This window comes from Cottoperca gobio, chromosome 16 (genome assembly GCF_900634415.1).
Source record: "Cottoperca gobio chromosome 16, fCotGob3.1, whole genome shotgun sequence".
Classification (NCBI taxonomy): Eukaryota; Metazoa; Chordata; class Actinopteri; order Perciformes; family Bovichtidae; genus Cottoperca; species Cottoperca gobio.
Window position 1 is genome coordinate 1,111,368 of NC_041370.1, and position 27,937 is coordinate 1,139,304.

Here is a 27,937-nt window from a genome sequence, read left to right on the forward strand (position 1 = left end):
TAGAAATCTGGAATTTCTTACAATAAGGACCAAAAGTGTTCCGTCCTGTTGCTGCTCTCGTGTCTGGTGCTTACAGAACATTATAATAAGTTTGTAAGAAATAAACTTGGAGTTTCTTGACATCGTCTTTGCAATCTGTCTCATCATTTATTGAAATAACAAGATTGTGATTTGTAGTTTGGTGAATCTGTTAAACACACGGCGTGAGATCTAAAGGGACAAAGAAGTTCAAATGTTTGTTATTGATTTTTCAGAAATGTCCACTCAAATTTAAATTTAAATAGTATTTTAATTAGTATTTGGTCAACATTCATATCCTCTGCATGTTCTTAACATCTAAACATCGAAAACAGAAGAATTGTAAAAGTGACTTTTCCTCAATAACAAATGTCGCGTGAAGATAACGAGGATAATAATATAATAATAACGGGATAATGTGTAACATCGGGGTTAGTTTTGGGTTTTCAACTTAAAACAAACGTACTTTGATGGGAGTTTATGTTCTTAGATGTTCATCAGAGTGATTTTATAAACACTTTGAAACACAAACAATCAGATTTTACTGCCTGATAATTACGACAGATGGTCCTTCAGTGAGTCTGAAGTCTGGACCCCCGATGTCTCTGATGTCTCTGATGTCTCTGAAACAAACTGAAGACTTCGGACAGTTTATCTGAAACATATTTCAGATCACATGTATTTGAGATACTTTACACAATATTTACAGAGCACTTTGTGTTTATTTCTCAGAGACTTCAGGGAGACAGAAGGAAAGATCCTTTAGTTCAAACACACGTGTCTGTCGCTGCTCAAAGCTGTGACAGAGGTACGATCTTTATGAAGAACGAACTCTAAGATCGTCGTGCGGCTCAGATGGGAAAGTCTTTTCTTGATTCCTCAGCACACCGCCCCCAGCGGAGTGCCCCAGGGTGCTTCACTTGGTCCTCTGACGTTTTCAAAGAATTGTAGAATCTTTTTTAGCTTTTCAACAAACTCTTGTCTTAAATTTTAATTTTTTCTTTCCAATTTAAAGTTCTAACGTCAGCTGGAATTCAAAGAAAGGAACCTTGCAGTTGCCTCCAGGTGAATCTCTCTTCTGTAATCTCATCGCTCGTGTTCAGGTTCACATTTTGGAACTGACCGGTCCTTTCACCAGACCTTGCTCTTTGCGCATCACCGGCGCATGAATGCTGCAGTCCCGCGCCTCGCACAGTCCCGGCACGCCTGCGATCCCGAGCATGCCGGACTGACCGACTGGACCGGTGAAGCCGGGCGGACCTTGTGGACCCTCCATGCCGTTTTTGGGTTCTGCAGGGTGACCTGGCAAACCTGCGGAGAGCAAATTACAAACTTTAAAAGCCTGTAGAATCAAGAATCCTGTTCCAGGGAAATATAAATAATCACACAATGAGACGTTTTACAACCTAATTAAAACACAAGGTTTGTGAAGCTTCTACAACCTTCATGTTATGAACGATTGTTTGCACATGAACAGTGTCGCACCTCTGAGGCCTTGTGGGCCGTCGGGTCCCGCCAGGCCTTCGCCTGCAGCACCTGCGACGGCTTTAGCTCCTTTTTGACCTGTTGAGAGAAAGACGGAGAGCTTCTGGGAAAAGATACAAAACTACAGAACTCTTGAAGTCGTGTGGACGGATTCAAGAGTTTCTCCTTCAATTCACGTTATACCTTTTAATTATTACATTTTCCAGGTGGAATTGTTTTTAACTTTGAAATAACTGAATCACTTGAGTCTGGTGTGTTGAGAGCAGCTGAACGCTGTATTTTAGGGATGTTCCTTTAATATTATTATTATATCTATTAATTTAAACTTAGACTAGTCGACAAATCTAAAAGTACGAAAACTGTCAAAATGTATTTAATTTAATCAGCTAATAGATGTTTAATAAATGTTTTTAACAATAATAATAGTTTAAATATTGCACACACACCCCTGTTATATTTACACATCTCAGTCTAAGATGAAAGTTATAAATCTGAGCAATACACAGCGACAGTACTGCGCTCAGTACGATCCTCCACCGTCTGCTGTATTCCTGAGAGTTACGATGAGTTACCTCTGTCGCCCTGCGCTCCTTCCTGTCCCTGCAGTCCTCTGTCACCTTGAGCACCTCTGGCTCCTTTTGATCCCAATTTTCCAGCTTTACCCTGATGAAGAAATACAGAATGTTTCAAAAAGCAGGAATTCATTTATTCACTGTTTTATAATATGCTCTGAATTTTATAGACATTTTAAATTGTACGACGGCGTATTAGGTTTTAGTAAAACAATATGTAAATGAGGTACAAGAACAAAACCCTTATATTATTTGATATTCTCTACGATTAAAATGGTAATTTTACGAGGAAAAACTCAAATATATGAGAAAGAAACTTGAATATTTTCTGAGATTATAAAAACTTAAATTTGCGAGAAAAACATTGAAGAAATTGATTTTGACGCCACACGCACGTTATTTCTCTTACATTTGTGACTTTAAACTCTTTCTGAGTTTGTCCAGTGAATATTACCCCCCCCCCCCCCCCCCCCCCGCTCCATTTGTATTTAGTATTTAAACCTACAATGGGCCTAACACGTACAATGTAACATATCTCAACACTGAAATGTCGAACTGCACATCTTTCTGTGCAGATTCTTCTTATTGTTCAGTTGGAATGGAGTGAAGCACCACTGAGCCTCGCAGACCTTGTTTACTATAAACTGTGGTGATTTATTGCAGCAGGAAACAAAAACATTTTGTGTGTTTGGGGTCAGAAATAGAGAAATCTGTGAACATGTAATTATTTGTCCCACCTTCAAATGTAGTTTTTAATATGAAATGATAATATTGGCACATTCCACCATCACCATCGCAGCCGTGCGGTGGGAGAGGGACTCACAGTTTTGCCCGATGATCCCGACGGCCCTTGACCTCCTGGGGGCCCGATGAGCGTCCGGTTGTTGACGGGGCAGCCCTGGGAGCACTTGGCCCGGATGGAGGAGGCGTACTGGGAGATCTGAGCCGTGACCACGCCTCTGCAGAGCTGCAGGACCTGCTCATCACTCAGACCAGGACCCTGCGGGACAGAAGACGCTCTGATCACTGCTACAAAACAGCAACTTTAAAAGTCTTTGGTTCGCTGCTGAGGCTCAAAGTCAGGTTTAAGGCACCGCATGAGTTTTACTCACTTCATGAAACATCTTGTGAAACATGTAGAATGAAAGTATCATCTTGTACATACGGACATTTCTGCTGCATTATTTCCATCATTATGTTAATGTGAAGTGCTTCTTAGTGTAAAGCTACACTTGTCTCTTTGTTGAACATTGTGCACAAACAGACGTCTCGACACAGTTCCAGTGTGGACACAAAGTAAATGGCAATCAAATTAAATATATAGTTTAATATAGTTTATTATTATTAATAATAATAATAATAACTTTATTTGTATAGCACCTTTCATACAAGAATTGCAGCCCAAAGTGCTTCACAGCAAAAAACAATTAGTACAAGGACAGAGTAAGATCATTTACAGAACAATAATCACAGTGTTGATGTAAATGAGTCTGAAGTACCATTATGAAAATAGCAGAATTAAAATAGCAGAATTAAAATAATATAATATAGCAGAATTAAAATAGTATAAAAATAGCTGAATTAAAATAGCAGCCTTTACACATTCTTTGACATTTTCATAATCCCTTTGTCTGTACTTTCATCTATATTTGTCTTTGCAAATAATCCACATACTTTCTTCCTATCCCTGTTCTCTGCTTCCTTCTCCCAGAACAAACTGTCTTTTATGTTCTTCCATTGTTTTCAACGCTTCAGATTTAATCTTTCTCTTTGACATTACTTTTTCCTCTTGCTCTCTCAACCTTACTTTTAACGTTCTTACTTCCTCAACACTAAATGATCCTCCTTCAGGAAAAACCAAGCTTAAAAATGTATGAAATCATTTAAATTAATTTAAAGTGGCTAAGATAAAAATATATAAAATATCACCATTAAAAGGCTAAAGTAAAGAGATATAAAATATCACTATTAAAAGGCTAAAGTAAAGAGATATAAAATATCACTATTAAAAGGCTAAAGTAAAGAGATATAAAATATCACTATTAAAAGGCTAAAGTAAAGAGATATACAATATCACCATTAAAAGGCTAAAGTAAAGAGATATACAATATCACCATTAAAAGGCTAAAGTAAAGAGATATAAAATATCACCATTAAAAGGCTAAAGTAAAAAGATATAAAATATCACTATTAAAAGGCTAAAGTAAAGAGATATACAATATCACCATTAAAAGGCTAAAGTAAAGAGATATAAAATATCACTATTAAAAGACTAAAGTAAAGAGATATAAAATATCACTATTAAAAGGCTAAAGTAAAGAGATATGTTTGTACTTTTGAAGATATTGAGCGAGCTTGCCTCCCTAATGTCTGCAGGTAAAGTGTTCCATAGCTTTGGTGCATAATTGCTAAAGGCTGCATCCCCAATTTTCTTTTGGATGTTTCTGGGAACATTTAATAAACCAGTAGTGGATGATCGTAATGTTCTTGGGGGCACATAGTTGATTAGAGAGTTGGCAGTGTAACTTGGTGCGGTTCCCTTTAGGGCTTTGTATACAAGAAGGAGGACCTTAAAGTAAATTCTAAAAGTTAGTGGAAGCCAGTGTAGAGCAGCTAACACTGGACTGATGTAGTCTCTCCTCTTGGTTCTAGTCAGCAGCCTCGCTGCAGAGTTTTGGATGAGCTGAAGTCTCTCCGTTGTTTTTTTTGGGAGGCCGGTAAAGAGTGCATTACAGTAATCGAGTCGGCTTGAGATAAAAGCATGGATTAGTTTTTCAGCATCCTTTTGATTTATAAATTGTCTGATTTTATTTATATATATTTCTAAGGTGGAAGAATGATGTTTTTGTCACCTTGTTTATGTGGGATTTAAAGCTTAGATCTGAGTCTATGATAACACCAAGACTTGTGACTTCAGGTTTAATCAAAGGAGTAAGTTTCCCCATTTAATATAGCTTAATATATATTAATATAGTTTAATATAGTTTAATATATATTAATATAGTTGAATATATATTAATATAGTTGAATATATATTAATATAGTTTAATATATATTAATATAGTTTAATATATATTAATATATATTAATATATTAATATATATTATATATATTAATATATATTAATATATATTAATATAGTTTAATATATATTAATATAGTTTAATATATATTAATATAGTTTAATATATATTAATATATATTAATATAGTTTAATATAGTTTAATATAGTTTAATATAGTTTAATCAGGGGTTGCAGGAATTAATTCTTAAAAATAATAGATTGTAATGTATATATGTACACATTAAACTCACTTACATAAATACTGAATGCAGTAAAATAACTGTTACTCACAGAGGGACCCGGAGCTCCTTTGGGTCCGGGTTGGCCTTTAACTCCGAGGTCACCGAGCACGCCACGCTCTCCTCTCGTACCCGGGAGGCCGGCCGGTCCCACAGGGCCGGAGACGCCGCCACGACCGACGGCACCATTTGGTCCCCGCTGTCGGAAAACGTGAAGTGAAAGGACGAAGAAGTAAAGATTAAGAGTTTAAAGTTATTAACCTTTATTTATACTTATCACTGAACACAACAACAAAGACATTTAATAACAGGAATGATTAAATCAGAAGACATTAAAACTTTGCACTTAGGGAAATTATTTAATATATAAATCACAATAAAATACAGTGAATCATTTTGTGCAATAGTTTCTACGTTAGATGTTAAACTGTATTTCGTCACACTGCGTTTACTGCGTGTAATGACAACAAAGTAACTCGTTTCATATGAAAGATATTTAATGATCAGTAAATATTATAGTTTAAAGACTTTCTTTGGACTCGTGATGATGTGATCTTATTGTTTTACTAAATGTTGTTTTTATTCCAATCTAATTGTAATTCATTAATTAATAATTGTGACAATAACCAATAAATTACTTGAGTTTTTATTTGACATAAGTTTGGTTTGATGTAATTTATATTTCAGATTACAGGAAAGTGTTAATTTATATGACTTTACTTTATATTTTATTTATATATTTTTGGACGACTTTTCTTCTTTTATACATATTTAATTAGCGTTGTTTGGAGGAGCCTGAGCTTCAACATGTAATAGTTTTGCATATGATAAATAAAGAACTTGAACTTGTTTTGAAGCTTTCAGAACATTGTCTGAAGTAAATGTATTATTCATGTTTTATAAGTGTGAGGACTCTTTGTGCTGCGTTCACAATAAGCGACATGTTGAAGCTGCACTGATGTTTTAGAACAGACGCTGTAGCTTTAAGGCATTAATCGCCATATTGGGTCATGTAGTGTATTTGTTTAAAATTAGTTAATTGACAAGAATAAGCCTTCGAAAAATAACTAAGAACTAAGGTCAAAGTTCAACTTTATTTTACATGAACAATCTTCCTTCTCAGAAGCTCTTGTGGACAGAAGTCCACTTCTTGTATTCTGTGTTAGAGTTTTGGAAACTCCTCAACTGCATTATGTGTGTTTCTCTGACGTCGGGGTAAAAAGGAAATAAAGTGATGACCTGTCCTTTGTCTGCGCGCTCTCCCACGCCGCCCTGAAAGGTGAGAAAAAAGAAGAACAAAGGAATCCGTTAGTAAAGCGAGCGGTGAAGAGGAAGTTCCATCGTCACACTGTAAACGGGTGAATTACCTTTTGTCCTTTCACAGCTCTGATGCCCTTCTTCCCTGTTGAACCCTGCAGGGGAGAACATGCAGCATGTGATGAAAGAGGAACTTCTCACAGAAACAACATCAGCAGCTGACGGATCGGAGACGTTTAATAATAAACAATACGCTTGTACACGAAGGGAAACTCCCGTCAGTCGTCTGCATCAGTTCATGTTCACGTCTGTTTTATTCTTCTGTAATATTATATTCTAAATATAGCGTAGACTCCAAACTGGGGGGCGTTCCAAACGTCTTCTACTTTAGGTAAAACACTGACTCGTGTTTCAATACGACATTAATCTCACGATATTAAACTTCCACTACAATCCGGAGGGATATTGTATTTTGTACTCCACTACGTTTATCTGACAGCTGACACACTCACCAGGTCTCCATCTGGTCCCGTCTCACCTTTGGCCCCCTGGAACAAATTCATGTTGCGTTACTTTAATACAGATTATATTGAAGTCTGTGGAAAGAGAAGCTCCTGCTGACGTCTGATGTGTAACTTGAATATGTATTAATAACTGCAGGTTGTGTGTGTGTGTGTGTACCCACAGTCTGGCCCTGCAGGCCCTTTGCTCCTAGTGACCCCGGTACTCCGGCATCTCCTCGCTCTCCTTCAGCTCCCTGTTCAACAAACAGACAGAAACGTGCATTTTGTTTTCTGTGTTTATAGTTTGTTGTCTTTCATACACGCACGCACGCACGCACGCACGCACGCACGCACGCACGCACGCACGAACGACTGAGGGAAACTTCTGAACATACTGCAGATCTGATGTTTTGAGTTAAACAACTTTCAATTTTAGATTCGCAACCACAACTTCTCAATGTGTCATGAAAACTTCCATGTTGTTTATATTTAACTTCCTGTGTTTGGTTTTGATCTGTTTGGACAGTTTGGACAGTTTGGACAGTTTGGACAGTTTGGACAGATTGGACAGTTTGGACAGATTGGACAGTTTGGACAGATTGGACAGTTTGGACAGTTTGGACAGATTGGACAGTTTGGACAGATTGGACAGATTGGACAGTTTGGACAGTTTGGACAGATTGGACAGTTTGGACAGTTTGGACAGTTTGGACAGTTTGGACAGATTGGACAGATTGGACAGTTTGGACAGTTTGGACAGATTGGACAGTTTGGACAGATTGGACAGATTGGACAGATTGGACAGTTTGGACAGTTTGGATAGTTTGGACAGATTGGACAGTTTGGACAGTTTGGACAGTTTGGACAGATTGGACAGATTGGACAGATTGGACAGTTTGGACAGTTTGGATAGTTTGGACAGATTGGACAGTTTGGACAGTTTGGACAGTTTGGACAGTTTGGACAGTTTGGACAGATTGGACAGATTGGACAGTTTGGACAGTTTGGACAGATTGGACAGTTTGGACAGATTGGACAGATTGGACAGTTTGGACAGATTGGACAGTTTGGACAGATTGGACAGATTGGACAGATTGGACAGTTCGGACAGAATTCGGTCATTTAAAGCAGTTTCTTCAAGGTTTTTGGGTCGTGAGATTAAATACTTAGGTGTTTTCTCAAAAACTGTAAATGCACCGCGCGCTGGCAAGTGGACTAATATACAGGCGATGTCATTTAAAAGCAATTCCCCGTATCTAAAATATGTTTTTTATGTCTTTTTTTAACATCTTATTTGTTTTTTTTTCTCCACAACCCTCTGCCGACCCCCCCACTGAATTAGAGACTGCAGAGGGGCGTAACTTCCTGTTGGTTAACTCCGATAACACGACTCATTTGGGAACAAGAGCAGAGGAACGTCCGTTGTGTTTAATCAGGAGCCCCCGAACACAAGTAACTAAGATTAAGCAACAAGGAGATAAAACAAAGTTAAGCATGTTGGCGGTCTAAGAGTTCCCGGGGTCTCCGATGTCGTCATCTGTAATTTCAATTTGTTTAGAGTTTCAAGTTTCAAGTTTCATAAATAAAATCCAGATTCATCTCCATTATTTCAGCCGTACTGTTTATTTTCACTTCCCTTTGTTTTAAGGTCAACAGGAAGGACGTGGACACAACCCAACAGTCAGGGCGTCCCTGAAGTGGCAGGTTTATGACTCGAAAGGGGAACCCACACATTCAGTTACTCTGTGGAGGACTTCCCCTGAAACATAAAGAAAGGTCGAAACTGAAGCAGCGTAGGCGGAGATGCAACATTAAACTAACTAAACTAGAATCACCGCCTCTGGTCAAGTTTCAGTTTACACGTCTGTCCCTAAATGTCCTCACTTCCTCATTTCATCCTCTTAGACGTTCACGTGAAAATGTCAAAAGATTGTTTATGAATTTTTGAGTTATGGCCAAAAACGCGTTGCAATGTCACCGTGAACTTTGACCCCCAAATCAGTTCATCGTTTGTGCCGGACGTTCCCCTTCAGGGTTCCTGAGACATTCTGTTCCTGAAGCTACAGGAAGAAGATGGGAACGATGTCGTGCACTCACGCAGGATACTGTGGAGATCAAACCTGCGACTCCAGCATTCACTCACCACAGCGCCCGCTCTGCCTCCAGGTCCTTTCACACCGCTCTCCCCCTTACTGCCCTGCAGAAGGAGAACAGGGGTTATGACACTGAGCGGTAGTTTAGGTCTAATTTACAGCAATTGTATTATTTACACCTTTTTCTACTGTGACATGTGAAAAATGTCTTCTGTGAAAAAGTCGAGTGGGTTAAACGATTCAGTAAAGATAAATTGCAAAGGGTGCGTGGTGCGGATTCTTTTAGTTCTCTGCTCTCCTCCGCTCTGTCTCTGACTGCAAGTGTGTGTGCACGTGTGTGTGTTGGGAGCGGAGCCCCCCAAGACAATGGGAGGGGAACACTGGTGAAGTAAGGAAGAGTTTCTCCGGGATGAAACATCAGTATAAACAATAAATCCATCACAATAAAAGAGGATTCCAGTGAGGATCGTCCAATCAGAGAGCTTCAAATGACTCTGCAGCGTGACTAATGAAAATAAATACATTCATCAGAATCAACAGTGAAATATTTCTACTTTGACCCCACTGTCTAAATGGGGCAGGATTATTAATAATAATAATAATAATAATAATAATAATAATAATAATAATTAATGACATTTTTATATCAGACTTTACAGTATTCTTCACATAAAGGGAAAACAATCATACGTTAAAAACTGCTGAATTACACCAAAGAACATTTTGATAATAGGAGTTAAAACACATCAGAGACTAAATATTTAGGGACACGAGTTAAAATGTTCTCCATTTTTAGAGGCAGTTTGAGATTTATTGGGGCTTTTCCGTCTTTTCTATTTCTGACACTGACGTATAAAAAAGCTTAAAGTGAAGAAAACCTCGGTGGTGAAACAGGAACCGTATTTAAAACGAGAGCGTTTCTACTGAAGCTAAAGACGAATGCAGTTCTCTGTTTGTGTATCTGTGTTGAGGCGTTGTGATTGTTACCTTGACTCCAAACAGTCCAGGCTCTCCCATCACACCCGGGACTCCTAAAGGACCCTGAGGGAGACGAACAGGATCAACAGAGGAAGTTAAGATGGCGGACACCTTCTAGAGATTTGTGACTCTAAATCTATTTAACTCACATCTTCTCCGGGGTCGCCGTCGCTGCCCGGCAGGCCGCCGCCACCTTCAGTGCCCTGAGGGAGAAGGAGGAAATGTTTTCATCTAATGTGTCGAGTTTGTTGATTAGATCAGTGGTCCCTAACCACCGGTCCGCGGACCGGTACTGGTCCGTGGGTCATTTGGTACCAGGCCGCACAGAAAGATTGAATAAAAATATATTTTATTTTGAAAGGTTTTATTTTGAAAAATCATCAGATACATCCGTCTGTGCGTCTGTGGCTCTTGACACATGTCAAGACGCTCGTCTGTCAGGTGATACTTTACTTCAAACATTAAGCCCACCAGCAACAATGAGTGGAAACAAACGTCTTAAAGAGCTTTGAAAAGGGAAAAGACCAACGAGGAGACATTTAAAGACGACATCAGGAGGCACCCGGCGTTAAAAGACGAGCCCTTGGAGTTTTTTGAAAGAAACAAACATGAACAAGAAGGACATAAAGAATGACTGATGGCACCACATCAACACATGCGAGTGCACGGAGAGCGTCATACTTAGTGAGTAACCGTGTCGCTAAGAGAAGAAACCTTTTACCTCTGGTGAAGAAGTTATCCCTCTATAGATCGTGTGCATGTGACGTCACGCTTACGTCCCAACCCGTAAGTCAGCCATGTTGGTTGGAATACATAACCAAGACTGCGCCCGTACACGTGTGAGTTGCTTCAACGCTTCGTAATTCTCTTTGTATTTAAACGTCTAAGATTGAAAGAAAATGCCTATCGTGTGCGCAGTGTATACTTGTGGTCATCACGCTACTCGTGACCCAGAGAAACGCTTCTTTAGATTTCCTACATCAAAAACAACGATCCACTAAAGAGGGATGAGTTGCTGTCTACTGAACGCCGTCAGCTGGTTTAGCAACATAACTCGTGAGGATTCAACAGAAGAAGAAGAACAATTCACCCGTGTGTGTGGCGTCCACTTTATATCTGGTAAGAGCTCATGCTAAAGCTATGTTTTCAATGTTTACGTTAAACATTTGTGCTTCTGATATACCCGAACACTGTAAGACCTTACTTCTCGTCACTAGGAGAAGCGGCAAAGCTTTATGACGTAACATCGCCGCTCTTCTCACTCACAAACCACGGCGTGAGCGGTGTATCTCGAGCTCTTTGAGAGTGATTCACACGGGCATGGACGAGCACCCTGTCATCTTTCAGTGGTTTGGTAAGAAGACTACCAACCCAGCCAGAAGCAAAGACATTATAAGCATCTAAGCTCTTGTATGCCTTCATTTGTGCGTTGGTTGCCCACGACGTTTGTAGCACAAGGTAGTTCACAATATCCGGATATTCAATCGGCGGTAATGAATCTAAATCCTCAATATAATCCGACGGCTTCAGCGTGTACGGGTCACGGCCGCACATTTGGACTTTTCCTCTGAATGTTGCCTTTGCAGAGGATCCAGAGAGTCAACATACTTTGAAGAAGTCGGAGTTGTTGTTGTTCGCTTTAGACGACATTGTGGATTTGTTATTCATCCAAAATGGAGTCGCACGCATACGTCACAGTTTTGTCACGTGTTTGCACACTACCTATATTGGACCGGCTCATTGCAGAGACACGAGCTCAGGGCTCCCACTAACTCAGCGTGATGGTGAGTTTTTTATGCACTTTAGAATTGTTTTTATGCCGGCCGTATCATTTTATTTAACAGTTTTCTGACTGTCATTTTGGCTAAATTGTAGTTTGTCACAGTTTTCGGACACTCTTACGAGGCGGTGAGATAACTGGTGTCGACAATAAACGTGATAATTAAGAAACGCTGATGTTAATAATACACACATGACAATATCGTGTAAAATCTCACCGTCCTTTAACTGTTTGTTCGTTCAGCTTTAGGTACAGACTCTCTGAGTAGTTCAACAAGAGACAACACAGGAAACAAAGTTAAAGATGAATTTCATTATTATTATTATTTAAGTGTTCTAATTCTTTTGGCTTTGATAATCGTTGTATAGACATTTACATTGTTTTATTCACTTACTTTATTCTAAATCTTATTCCATTGTATTAATCTAGTTTTTATTTCACGCTGTTTTACTGTTAATGTCATCACAGCTTTATAAATGACATTACATGTTTACTTTACGTCGGTACGTGTGCTCCGGGCGTGGACCAGTCAGACCGGGGACAAAGTGTCCTGAACACAAAACATGTTGACACGCTTTGCGTTTACTTTTGCTTTAAGCGTCTGCGGCAGTTCAGGGTTTTATTTAGTGTTTTTACATGTTCCAGATACATGTTCAGATACATGTTTCAGATACATGTTCCAGATACATGTTCCAGATACATGTTCCAGATACATGTTCAGATACATGTTTCAGATACATGTTCCAGATACATGTTCCAGATACATGTTCAGATACATGTTCCAGATACATGTTCCAGATACATGTTCCAGATACATGTTCCAGATACATGTTCAGATACATGTTCAGATACATGTTCCAGATACATGTTCAGATACATGTTCCAGATACATGTTCCAGATACATGTTCCAGATACATGTTCAGATACATGTTCCAGATACATGTTCCAGATACATGTTCCAGATACATGTTCAGATACATGTTCAGATACATGTTCAGATACATGTTCAGATACATGTTCAGATACATGTTCAGATACATGTTCAGATACATGTTCAGATACATGTTCAGATACATGTTCCAGATACATGTTCAGATACATGTTCCAGATACATGTTCCAGATACATGTTCAGATACATGTTCCAGATACATGTTCCAGATACATGTTCCAGATACATGTTCCAGATACATCCAGATACATGTTCCAGATACATGTTCCAGATACATGTTCCAGATACATGTTCAGATACATGTTCCAGATACATGTTCCAGATACATGTTCAGATACATGTTCCAGATACATGTTCCAGATACATGTTCCAGATACATGTTCCAGATACATGTTCCAGATACATGTTCAGATACATGTTTCAGATACATGTTCCAGATACATGTTCCAGATACATGTTTCAGATACATGTTCAGATACATGTTCCAGATACATGTTCCAGATACATGTTTCAGATACATGTTCAGATACATGTTCCAGATACATGTTCCAGATACATGTTTCAGATACATGTTCCAGATACATGTTCCAGATACATGTTCCAGATACATGTTTCAGATACATGTTCAGATGCACTCTGATGACGTGTCTGACCTTTGCTTTAAGAGTTTGAGGCTAAACGAAGCTTTGACTGGCGTGAAGAAAAAGTACCAAAGATCCTGAGAGCAGTTTTTGGTATTTTTGTTACGTGAAGTGAAAGTTTTGGAGTCAGTTCTGTGTTATGACAACCCCCCCCCCCCCCCCTGCTGCTTGTGAGATACTGCTCTGACTGACTCTCACTACAGGATCTGTCACAGCTGTGGGTTTTTATTTGTATTTCCTCGTGACAGAAAGAGTTTCTTCATCACCTGACATGACTTTGTTGGGATAAATAAACATCTAATACGATCATTAAGTAATCTAGTGATCATGCAAGAATCATTAAATGACACCAAAGCTTGTTTTGTTAAGATTACTAACTAATTATTTCTAGGCTTTTGTATATGATGATCAGAAATGTGGATAGTTTCATTGCTTTCTTTCAGACAGTGAGCTGGAAACACCAACACCTCCCCTTTAAAGCACACATCGTCTTTGTTACACTTCTGTTCATGTACACATTACAATACACACGTTAACTAGTGAGCTTTAGAGATGCTGTTCCACATGTTTCCAGTCTTTAGAATAATAATACAAATAATACTACATTTAATTTACACAGCACTTTTCTAGGTACTCGCTTTACAATAGAGAAACATGTTGTACAAGCTCTCTATGCTAAGCTAAGCTAACCAAGTCCTGCCTCCAGCTGTATTTAACACTAACGCTTTGTTCTCAATAAAAGAAGAAATCCTCGTCTTTCACATCTGCTCTCGTCGTGACAAACTAACATCAGTTCAATAAATGAGTCTTCATCATTAAGGGAACACAGACACACACACACACACACACACACACACAGACACACACACACACACACACAGACACAGACACACACACACACACACACACACACACACAGACAGACACACACACAGACACAGACACACACACAAAGACACAGACACAGACACACACACACAGACACACACAGACACACACACACACACAGACACAGACACACACACACACACAGACACACACACACAAAGACACAGACACAGACACACACACACACAGACGGGAGACTTTCCCAGCAGCTTGTGAACACACACACAGACACGCACAGACACACACACACACACACACACACACAAACACACAGACACACACACACACAGACGGGAGACTTTCCCAGCAGCTTGTGAACACACACACACACACACACACACACACACACACACAGACACACACACAGACACAGACACAGACACACACACACACAGACGGGAGACTTTCCCAGCAGCTTGTGAACACACACACAGACACACACAGACACACACACACACACACACACACACAAACACACAGACACACACACACACAGACGGGAGACTTTCCCAGCAGCTTGTGAACACACACACACACACACACACACACACACACACAGACACACACACACAGACACACACACACACAGACACAGACACACACACACACACACACACACACACACACACACACACACAGACAGACAGACACACACACAGACACAGACACAGACACACACACAAAGACACACACAGACACACACACAGACACACACACACACAAACAGACACACAGACACACAGACACACCACACACACACAACACAGGACACACAACACACCCACACACACACAGACACAGACACACACACAACAGACACAACACAGACACACACACAGACACACACACAACACCACACACACACACACACACACACACACAGACACAGACACACACTCACACCTGAGTCATTCAAAACCCTCATCTGCACGGTGTGAAGTCACGCTGTAACTGAAGTTCTACAGATGAGTTCAGTCTGTTTCAGACAGTGTGTATCTGTCAGGTGTGTATCTGTCAGGTGTGTATCTGTCAGGTGTGTATCTGTCAGGTGTGTATCTGTCAGGTGTGTATCTGTCAGCAGGACATTTGTAAAGGTCAAAGCTGTGACCCTTTAGCTGCTGACTGTATCGTGATCAACGCTGGTTGTTCATGTGTTTATGAGTTTCCACATGGTGTTGTCATATGATTCTTTTGTATTTGTTTAACCAAAGCATTTCACAACATGTCTGACTCTAGAGCAGAGTGCTGCAGAGGAAGGTGTGTAGGGATACTGATTATACCAAACATAAAACATTTTTATATTTTCATACAAAGCCAGACAAAGAAGTGGAACATGTAGATCTGATGGTGGTGCTAGAAGATAAAAGCTCAGGAGTAATGTTTAAAATATGTTGGACAGACTGCTTTCACTTTGTCTTCACTGGAATGAGCTTCTTATTATTATTATATTACAGAATGAAAGTCATCATCTAGAAACTAAAACCTTCACTGAAACGTGACTCATATAGTTAAACATCAACCCGCCCTCACACACACACACACACACAGAGAGACACACAGACACACAACACACAGAGGAGGACACACACACACACACACACACACACACACACACACACACACCCACACACAGAGAGACACCACACACACAGACACACAGACACACACATATCACAACACAGACCACACCACACACACACACACAGACACACACACAGACACACACACACACACACAAAGACACAGACACACACACACACAGACACACACAGACACACACACACACACACACACACACACACACACACACACACAGACACACAGACGGGAGACTTTCCCAGCAGCTTGTGAACACACACACACACACACACAGACACACACACAGACACACACAGACACACACACACACACACACACACACACAAACACACAGACACACACACACACACAGACGGGAGACTTTCCCAGCAGCTTGTGAACACACACACACACACACACACACACACACAGACACAGACACACACAGACACACACACACACACACACACACACACACACACACACACACAGACACACAGACACACACACACACACACAGACACACAGAGAGAGACACACACACACACAGTCAGTATGTGAACAGGCTCGTGACACTAGTCATATTTAACTATAGTAATAATATGAAGACAGGTGTGTTGGTACCTTTGGTCCACTGGGTCCGAACGATCCTTGCTGACCAGGATAACCCTGAAGTCAACAAACAGGGAATATTAAGTCATACAGTAATAATACAGAAACAGAAATGATTATTAAACTCTGAATGAATCTTATTTTAGAGGCTTCAGTGTGAGTGATACGCAGAAGGAAGCTCACATGTTCAGTGATACTCACTTCCTCGTCACAGAAACAAACTACAGCTCAAACTATAAACTATAAACATGATGCTCGTTCATCCTGATGGAGACAAAACAACCATCATTGCTATCACAATGTGTGCGTATTATTCTTACATTTTTCCGTATTTCTTTGTACTTTTTATTCTATATTTATATAAACATATTATAATTATATATTATATCATTCTTATGTAGTATGTAGGACAGTAACACTCCTACATGCCTCTGCCAAAACGAACTGTTCGGTAAAAGTCTTAACTTTCAATTACATTTGTAGAAAGTTCTGCGTAATAATTATTAATGAGTTATTACCTTTTCAGATCTTTTTATAAATAGGAAAGACTTGTGGGGGGGGGGGGGGGAAGTGAGCAGAAATGTGAACGAGCCAACTCAGAGGAAGAGTTATTATAATTATAACATTAAGTTCAGGTGATTATTGAGGATTGTTCTCACAGTGTAGCCGCTGTCGCCGACGTCACCTGGAAAGCCTGGAGCTCCGATCTGACCCTGAAGGAGAACGCAGAAGGTTAAAGACACTCAGCTTTGACCTCTAACGACCTCTGATGGCGAGCAGAGGAAGTGCAACACGGCTCAGGGTTTAAAACAGTAAAGATCTGGTGACGAGGTCGTACATCCCTGAGATAAATATTGGATTAAAATAAATTAAACGAAAAGTTGACCCCATAATGAGAAGAAATGTAAAAAGAAAAGAATACAGATAAATAAATAAAGAGGAGGTGGGGGCCAATGGAAAGGGAAAATAATATATACATAAATGAATACATTTAAAAATGAATAAATAACTAAGTAATAAATAATAAATAAAAGGGAAAATTAAATAGGAAAGTAAATAAATATGATAATTAATATAAAGCTAAACAGTTAAAGAAGCAAATTAAAACAATCAATTTACTTTTTAAAATTAATTCATGTCTACATTTATTGTTATATTATTTCTGGTACAAGTAATGGCAGATTCATTTATTTAATTTCGGCAGCTGTCCCCCCCCCAGGGGAAGTACTTCAGATCCTTTTCTCCTGGTCTCTCATGTTTCTCTACCTTCAGTCCGTCTCGTCCCAGAGGACCCTCGGTCCCTTCGGCCCCCCGAGAGCCCTGAACACAAAACACATGAAGCTGAAGCTGAATGGAAACATCAGCTGTTTCATGAGCAGCGGGAATGAATGATGATTATTAAACTAAATATTTCCACTGGATACATACATATATATATATAGATATATATACACATATATACATATATAATATATATATATGTGTGTATATATATATATATATATATATATATATATATATATATATATATATATATATATATACACATATATACATATATAATATATGTATATATGTGTATATATATCTATATATATATATATATATATATATATATATATATATTATATATATATATATATATATATATATATATATTATATATGAAACCCCACTAAAAATAACAAAGACAGTTTCACACTTGTAATCACATTGGTAGAAGTAGCTTCAGGTAAATGTGGCTTTTCTTTACCTTGACACCTCCAGCGCCCTTTGGTCCTGCAGGCCCAGCGTCACCATGAGGGCCCTGAACATAAACAAATACAATAATACACTCTGTGTGCATGTGTCTGTGTAATGCAGACTTTGCAGTGCACAATTAAAGTGATACAATAATGAATATATACTATCTATACATATGAGCGCTGGCTGGCTCGTAGCACTGAAACATTAGAAACGTTGTGTTTGGTGCAGACGGCCGCCTGTTATAATATACGTATATGTTAAATAAAGTATAATTACAAGCTGCAGAAACAAAAGGTTTTGTTGGGTGAGAAATTAATTCACATTATTGAATGCAGACGTTCACCAGCAGCCTCTTTCACTGCCTCCCTGCTCCACCTGTGGAACTGCAGCAGCAGGTTGTACTGACACCACCTGTATCATTCATCACACCACCTGTCTCTTTTTAGAGTCTTTATTAATTTCATGTGTTAATACTTTCATGAAAACTCTGTTGCTATTCTGTCTTTGTGCTGCAACAACCTGCTTATCTTATGATGTTTTCTCTGGACAATCTCTTTTACTTTAATTGTTTCGGTATATAATTATTATATATTGCACAGCTGTTATTTCTATGAAACAATGATCCAGGCTTTGCTTGGAGTATGATCTCCAGATTTATGAGTTGTCACATTTGTATCTTGTAATTACTTTGTTGTTATTTTAGTTTTTGTTAAATGAATTGTGTAATTGTCATTAAGGACGGTTTAGAAAACGAGATACATCTCGAGGGTTATTCCTCCAAAGGGATGGACCATCACACGGACCGTCACACGGTGCGTCTTTAAGTCAGGGACCATCACACGGACCGTCACACGGTGCGTCTTTAAGTCATGGACCATCACACGGACCGTCACACGGTGCGTCTTTAAGTCAGGGACCATCACACGGACCGTCACACGGTGCGTCTTTAAGTCATGGACCATCACACGGACCGTCACACGGTGCGTCTTTAAGTCATGGACCATCACACGGACCGTCACACGGTGCGTCTTTAAGTCATGGACCATCACACGGGACGTCTTTAAGTCAGGGACCATCACACGGACCGTCACACGGTGCGTCTTTAAGTCAGGGACCATCACACGGACCGTCACACGGTGCGTCTTTAAGTCATGGACCTATCACACGGGACGTCTTTAAGTCATGGACCATCACACGGTGCGTCTTTAAGTCATGGACCATCACACGGGACGTCTTTAAGTCATGGACCATCACACGGTGCGTCTTTAAGTCATGGACCGTCACACGGTACGTCTTTAAGTCATGGACCGTCACACGGTACGTCTTTAAGTCATGGACCATCACACGGGACGTCTTTAAGTCATGGACCATCACACGGTGCGTCTTTAAGTCATGGACCGTCACACGGTACGTCTTTAAGTCATGGACCATCACACGGTGCGTCACACGGTGCGTCTTTAAGTCATGGACTATCACACGGGACGTCTTTAAGTCATGGACCATCACACGGTGCGTCACACGGTGCGTCTTTAAGTCATGGACTATCACACGGGACGTCTTTAAGTCATGGACCGTCACACGGACCGTCACACGGTGCGTCTTTAAGTCAGGGACCATCACACGGACCGTCACACGGTGCGTCTTTAAGTCATGGACCATCACACGGACCGTCACACGGTGCGTCTTTAAGTCATGGACTATCACACGGGACGTCTTTAAGTCATGGACCATCACACGGACCGTCACACGGTGCGTCTTTAAGTCAGGGACCATCACACGGACCGTCACACGGTGCGTCTTTAAGTCATGGACCATCACACGGACCGTCACACGGTGCGTCTTTAAGTCATGGACCATCACACGGTGCGTCTTTAAGTCATGGACCGTCACACGGTACGTCTTTAAGTCATGGACCATCACACGGTGCGTCTTTAAGTCATGGACCATCACACGGTACGTCTTTAAGTCATGGACCATCACACGGTGCGTCTTTAAGTCATGGACCATCACACGGTACGTCTTTAAGTCATGGACCATCACACGGTGCGTCTTTAAGTCATGGACCATCACACGGTGCGTCTTTAAGTCATGGACCATCACACGGTACGTCTTTAAGTCATGGACCATCACACGGTGCGTCTTTAAGTCATGGACCATCACACGGTACGTCTTTAAGTCATGGACCATCACACGGTGCGTCTTTAAGTCATGGACCATCACACGGTACGTCTTTAAGTCATGGACCATCACACGGTGCGTCTTTAAGTCATGGACCATCACACGGTACGTCTTTAAGTCATGGACCATCACACGGTGCGTCTTTAAGTCATGGACCATCACACGGTACGTCTTTAAGTCATGGACCATCACACGGTGCGTCTTTAAGTCATGGACCATCACACGGTACGTCTTTAAGTCATGGACCATCACACGGTGCGTCTTTAAGTCATGGACCATCACACGGTACGTCTTTAAGTCATGGACCATCACACGGTGCGTCTTTAAGTCATGGACCATCACACGGTGCGTCTTTAAGTCATGGACCATCACACGGTACGTCTTTAAGTCATGGACCATCACACGGTACGTCTTTAAGTCATGGACCATCACACGGTACGTCTTTAAGTCATGGACCATCACACGGTACGTCTTTAAGTCATGGACCATCACACGGTACGTCTTTAAGTCATGAGTTTTAATATAGTGAATATATAAAGACACATTTTTAAATCTATGAATCTGATTGATTTTTGACACGTTCCATTTGATCTTTGATGAAAGGAGGACTCTCTGAATGTTAATGAAGCACACACCTTCCCCCAGGTACCCTCGCAGCATCACTGTGTCTACAAGCTATAAAAGAGTCGTGTTGGTCGTTCATGGAAATCATAAAGAGATCAAATATGAAGAACTGAACTAATATCAAGAACAGTTTGAAATCAAAGTTCAGTGAAGATATGACAACATCAAATGTTGTGTTACGTTTCCTTACCGTCCCACCGGGACCTCCGACTCCTCCGCGGGGTCCCTCCATACCGCCGTCTCCCTATCGACAGGAAGTGATGTCACATTTTAATAAAACATTAAAAATTAGCTGGAGCTGTTTATGACGCTCGTAAACGGGTGATATACAATGTATTATAATATATAAGATAATATATGTATTATATAAGTTAATATATGTATTATATAAGTTAATATATGTAATATAATATATGTAATATAATATATAAGATAATATATGTAATATAATATATGTAATATAATATATGTAATATAATATATGTATTATAATATATGTAATATAATATATAAGATAATATATGTAATATAATATATGTAATATAATATATGTATTATAATATATGTAATATAATATATAAGATAATATATGTAATATAATATATGTAATATAATATATGTATTATAATATATGTAATATAATATATGTATTATATAAGTTAATATATGTATTATAATATATGTAATATAATATATGTATTATATAAGTTAATATATGTATTATAATATATGTATTATAATATATGTATTATATAAGATAATATATGTATTATAATATATGTATTATAATATATGTATTATATAAGTTAATATATGTATTATAATATATGTATATATAAGATAATATATGTAATATAATATATGTATTATAATATATGTAATATAATATATGTAATATAATATATGTATTATAATATATGTAATATAATATATGTATTATATAAGTTAATATATGTATTATAATATATGTATTATATAAGATAATATATGTAATATAATATATATAAGATAATATATGTAATATAATATATGTAATATAATATATGTATTATAATATATGTAATATAATATATGTATTATAATATATGTATTATATAAGTTAATATATGTATTATAATATATGTATTTATAATAAGATAAAATTAATGTAATATTAATATATATAAGATATATATGTAATAAATATGATGAATATAATATATGTATTATAATATATGTATTATATAAGATAATATATGTAATATAATATATATAAGATAATATATGTAATATAATATATGTAATATATAAGTTAATATATGTATTATAATATATGTATTATATAAGATAATATATGTTAATAATTATAATGTATTATATAAGATAATATATGTATTATATAAGATAATATATGTATTATAATATATGTATTATATAAGTTAATATATGTATTATAATATATGTATTATATAAGATAATATATGTAATATAATATATGTATTATAATAAGTAATATATGTAATATAATATATGTATTAATAATATAGTATATATATATGTAATATATATGTATTATAATATATGTATTATAATATATGTAATATAATATGTATTATATATATGTAATATAATATATGTAATATAATATATGTAATATAATATATGTATTATAATATATGTATTATAATATAATATATGTATTATAATATATGTAATATAATATATGTAATATAATAATGTATTATAATATATGTAATATAATATATGTATTATAATATATGTAATATAATATATGTATTATAATATATGTAATATAATATATGTAATATAATATATGTATTATAATATATGTAATATAATATATATAATATAATATATGTAAGATAATATATGTAAGATAATATATGTAATATAAAAGATAATATATGTAAGATAATATATGTAATATAAAAGATAATATATGTAATATAATATATGTAATATAAAAGATAATATATGTAAGATAATATATGTAATATAAAAGATAATATATGTAAGATAATATATGTAATATAAAAGATAATATATGTAATATAAAAGTTAATATATGTAATACTGTATTAAAGATTTCTTTCAGAATAATAATTTTCACTGCACATTTTAGTTTTTTAAACTATAATTGTTTGTAAAATATTAAAATCCAGAATATTTAAAAACAAAGATATAAACTGTGATTTCTTAAAGACATTTGTGTTTCTTCACTTGGCAAAAAGGTTATGAGGACATTTATTTATTTATTCTTTAACTGCACAAAAACACTTGACAAGGCACGATTCAGTAATGACAAAGTTATACATTTAATTTTTCTTATTTGATGAATATTGGAAACAAGGATAAAACTAATTTTAAATCCTGCTCTCCTCTTAATGTCTGACTCTTTCTGAATCTTTTAAAATCTTTTTCTGCCTCTCAAAGGACAAGGAATAAAAAGTGACTCATAAAGAAAAACAACATGCTTATTTATCTTTATACGTTTCATCACATGAAACACGTTTGCTGCACGATTTGCAAAGACAGAAGATGTGCTGCGTGTTACAGGAGGAGCTTTCACAAAACATTAATACAACTAATAATAATGCTAATAAGTAAAGGCCTCGGTGTCCTACAGAGGACTGACATTAATTGCCGAGTCTTGGGAGGGTTTGGTATTATAGTAATCCTATTATAACTTTATGGTAACTTTATGGTAAAGTTTAACTCAGTGCATCAGTCTAAAAAAGGAATAAATGTGTGTGTGTGTGTGTGTGTGTGTGTGTGTGTGTGTGTGTGTGTGTGTGTGTGTGTGTGTGTGTGTGTGTGTGTGTGTGTGTGTGTGTGTGTGTGTGTGTGTGTTCACCTTCAGACCCAGCTCTCCGTGCTCGCCCAGGTCTCCTATAAGTCCAGGTTCACCCTGTTGACGACAAAAGATTCAGTTAATTATTAACTTATAAGTTTAAAACTAATTCTTTAACAACATTCTGTCCTGACGAGTTAATTCCACTCGAAGAATCTAGAATTCATTCCAGTAAAAGTATTTTTCTGATCTTACTGTCCTGTTTTAATCTTCAAATCAGAAACTATATAAATAATAAAAGAGTTGTTTCCTTATATTCAGAATAATCTGCAGCTCTCGGCCGACGCTCAGGGAGCCGGTGTTAAACTCACCATGGCTCCGGAGAAACCAGAAGCTCCGTCATCTCCTTCAGGTCCGGCGTCGCCCTGCAAGGGGAGAGGTCAAAGGTCAAAGGTCAAAAGAAAACGATTGTTTATACCTCAGAGACACAGCGAGTAACACACATATGTACATTCTGGTTTACACTGTGGCGTTATATATAAAGTATCGTTTGTGTTTCATTTAGCAATGTTTTTAAATATAGTTATATTGTATTGTCCTAACTTAAAACTTTAACACCTTTTAAGTGTCTCTGCAGATTTAGTTTGATTGTCCCGTCCCTTCAACGTGTTCGTCCAGCTTTACTTTCACTGCCGTTAGTTTGGCTCAGTGTGTGTGTGTCAGGGTAACGGAGCTGTGACGTGTCAGTGTAACGGAGCTGTGACGTGTCAGTGTAACGGAGCAGTGACGTGACATGTCAGTGTAACGGAGCAGTGACGTGTCAGTGCTGCTGTGACGTGTCAGTGTAACGGAGCTGTGACGTGTCAGTGCTGCTGTGACGTGTCAGTGCTGCTGTGACGTGTCAGGGTAACGGAGCTGTGACGTGTCAGTGCTGCTGTCACGCGATGTACTCACCACTGGTCCGGTGTCTCCTCCTCTTCCCCGAACCCCTTTGGTTCCTTTATAACCCTAGAAATAAACACATAAGTAAAAGCTCTCCTCAGCAGCTGTCGTTTGGTGCTCATGTTGTTCCGGTTTCAGACTCACCTCTCTGCCTTGAGTTCCTGGCTCACCAGTTTTACTCTGCAGACCTCTGGATCCCTGACAGCAAGAGAAACAAAACCAGTTACAGAAATCAATTCAGGAAAAAGAAAACGAACGTTTGTATTTAATGATGGATTCCTGGTGCGGACGTGCAGATTAACTCTCACTATGTTTGAACTGAATGCACTTTAAAATGTTCAGACGTTAATATGTAGAACCTGACTTCCTACCGATACAGTAAAGTGTTCTAACAGTGGATACATAAGGAACACATATAATGTCGTGCTGCTATAGAGCAGAAGACACAAGGAACCAACAAAGACAATAAACATAACAAAATAAAGATGTCAAATCATCAGAAAAACTGCGATATGTGCAAAAGATACGACTTAATGAAAGTCTCCAGGGAGGGGGTGCAGTGATGTGTTCATGAACTACACACGGCATAAAGGATCCTTAATTATCTTTGTTGGTCGTTCTGTGGGCTCCAGAATGCTTCTCTGGGCCGTCCCGTCATTGTTTCACATTCGAGGCCTCGATGGAGGCGGAGCTTTGAATGTCTGTCATCATGTTAATGACGTCATCGCGTTAACGACGTCGTCGCGTTAACGACGTCATCACACAAACAAAACTCATAAATTCAAACGACATCCTAAATTTGATTAAAGTGATTTATCGGATTTAAATTACATTAACTTTCTCTAATGAATATAATAATATGTTTTAAAACGCCAACACACATCTTTAATAAATGTTTAAACGCTCTGGCGTTGTTAGACACGCGAGTCTGAAGCGTCCCACGCAGCCTCTGATCTAATTCTACTGACGGTATAATCACCTTTGGTCCCGCAAAGCCAGCGAACCCAGGCTGACCGGGTTCACAGTCGCACTCTGTCGGCCCCTCCTGCCCGAGCGCTGCGTCATCACCAGACTCCTCCGAGGAGTCCGGTCCTGCTGGAGGATACTTGTACGGGACCTGAAACACAACACTATTGCATCATGGGAAGTGTGAACACACACTGTGTGTTATGCACCTCTTTCTCTCTCACTGACTTGATATTTACTGCGCACCTTAAAAGCCCTTCATGGTTTCATGTTAGACGTGTCACCGTGGTATTCCATGTATGCAGCTTCACTGAGCCGGTGCCGTTTGAATAACACACTTCAGGCCGTTCTTGTAAAACATTATTATATGCACAAACCTTGAATCCACCAGATAATCAAGTGATAACAGCTGTTTGTACTTTGTGTAAAGAACTCCCACAGCTCCCACAGACCTGCATGGTCTCTGTGTCCTCCTTGGCGTAGTGGGACTCGGCCGTGGTGGCGTAGGGGAAGGCGTCCGCGGTGATCATGGTGACCTGGGTGGGTTCAAGGCCGTAGGGGTCGTATTCCCTCTCCCCGGACCTCGCGTCCTCGTCGTAGCTGTGAGTCGGCTCCGGTGGATACTCTGATGGCACAGAGGAGACTGTTAAACGCACAATGAGTAATGTTCTGCCACGAGGAGTCTTATCCACAGTCTCTCCGCATGAGGGGATACAACGGCATTATGGACCTCTCCCGTGAGTAGATCACACATTTCTCTGGGTTTGAAAGTGGAAACATGTGTAACAAAGTTCTTGTTGTTAATATTTTAACTTTAACTTTACAGTTTGTGTTCCATGTTTATAGTTTGCTGGTCACATGTCATCAGGTCACAGCAGACAGTGACTCACCTGGCTGAGGAGAGACGATGTTGTCGTAGCTTTCGACCACAGAGCCTTCATAGGTGTGTTCCTCACCTGGACAGACACGTTACATTATTCATCTTGTGATTGGCTCGTTGGTCGCTATGATTCTCGCTCCGGGTGTCCCGGACGAGCCCGTACTTTGAGACAATAAGAATACTAATATATAATAAGTATTACTTCTGAAAGTATAATGTGCTGTCTTTGAGCACACGGAGCAGGTTTTAGTGACTCCTGAATATAAAATGCAATCTTAAGTGAAACATTACAAAACATTTACTGGTTTCAGCAGCAAAAATCATTTCAGATATTCCAAAAAATAAATATTTTAGTTTTATTTTGGAAATCTTAAAGTAAGTTTTGGTAAATTGTGACGGATATTTGTTATTATTGTTTATATTTTCCAGAACAAAGTATTTGTTAGATGTTTAACATATGTTTATACAGCTATCCGGTGTAGCTCGTCTCTAACGTTGTTTCCTTTGTTCTGTGAAACATTAAGAACTTTATGTTTCTGATGCTCCATCACAGACCTGAGTGGTGTCCAGAATATTCCTCCTGGCAGAGAGACGAGACGACACACATGAAGACGAGCAGCGCCGAGAGGAGAGACGCCTGCAGGGAAACACCTTCATCAAATATCTGAAAACAATCTGTGTGAAGACAACACGGCAGGAGTTACCCCCCCCCCCCCCCCACAGTAACACAATGGAGATGAAGTTAAGTCCTGACTAACTCCACAATGATGTCATCGTGTTCAGCTGATGATCTAAGAGTTAGAGTTAGTTTCTTCTTTACTTTAATGTATTTATATATATGTATATCTTTTGATTTATTATGATGTATATATATTTGTATTCTGTGTTCGTCACTATATACTCTTATTGTTCTTATTTAGTTGGAGAATGTAAAATATGACTGGAACATCGCACTTGATAAAAGAAAAACATAAAAACTAAATAAAATAAAAGCTTATGGAGAGAAATAGAAAAGAATAAAATGTATTACCTATTGTCATATTCAATATTTCTTTATTATTTATTGAGTCATGTATTTAATATATGTGCAGCTGCCGTGCTACATATTTATAATATGTAAATGAAACATAATACACATGAAATATAATACA

The 27,937-nt window shown here is 38.3% G+C and overlaps 1 protein-coding gene and 1 long non-coding RNA gene across 2 annotated transcripts; one reads left to right on the plus strand and one right to left on the minus strand.

Annotated features, from left to right (window-relative positions):
- Positions 1-189: 189 nt before the first annotated feature.
- LOC115021410 (collagen alpha-1(I) chain) lies at positions 190-27,485 on the minus strand. Its single transcript, XM_029451856.1, has 25 exons — positions 27,342-27,485; positions 26,797-26,862; positions 26,359-26,531; positions 25,920-26,057; positions 25,085-25,138; positions 24,953-25,006; positions 24,370-24,423; positions 24,062-24,115; positions 21,398-21,451; positions 18,413-18,466; positions 17,926-17,979; positions 17,319-17,372; positions 16,672-16,716; positions 10,359-10,412; positions 10,219-10,272; positions 9,282-9,335; positions 7,321-7,392; positions 7,148-7,183; positions 6,746-6,790; positions 6,618-6,650; positions 5,431-5,577; positions 2,899-3,075; positions 2,076-2,166; positions 1,504-1,581; positions 190-1,329 (listed from the first exon to the last, which is right to left on the minus strand). The coding sequence occupies exons 1-25, from the start codon at positions 27,391-27,393 to the stop codon at positions 1,124-1,126; spliced, it is 1,953 nt and encodes a 650-aa protein (XP_029307716.1). The 5' UTR covers positions 27,394-27,485; the 3' UTR covers positions 190-1,123.
- On the plus strand, positions 26,095-27,786 carry LOC115021429 (uncharacterized). The gene is made up of 3 exons (XR_003833726.1): positions 26,095-26,643; positions 26,753-26,849; positions 27,340-27,786. It is a non-coding gene; the product is annotated as an uncharacterized LOC115021429 (long non-coding RNA).
- The last annotated feature ends 151 nt before the right edge of the window (positions 27,787-27,937 follow it).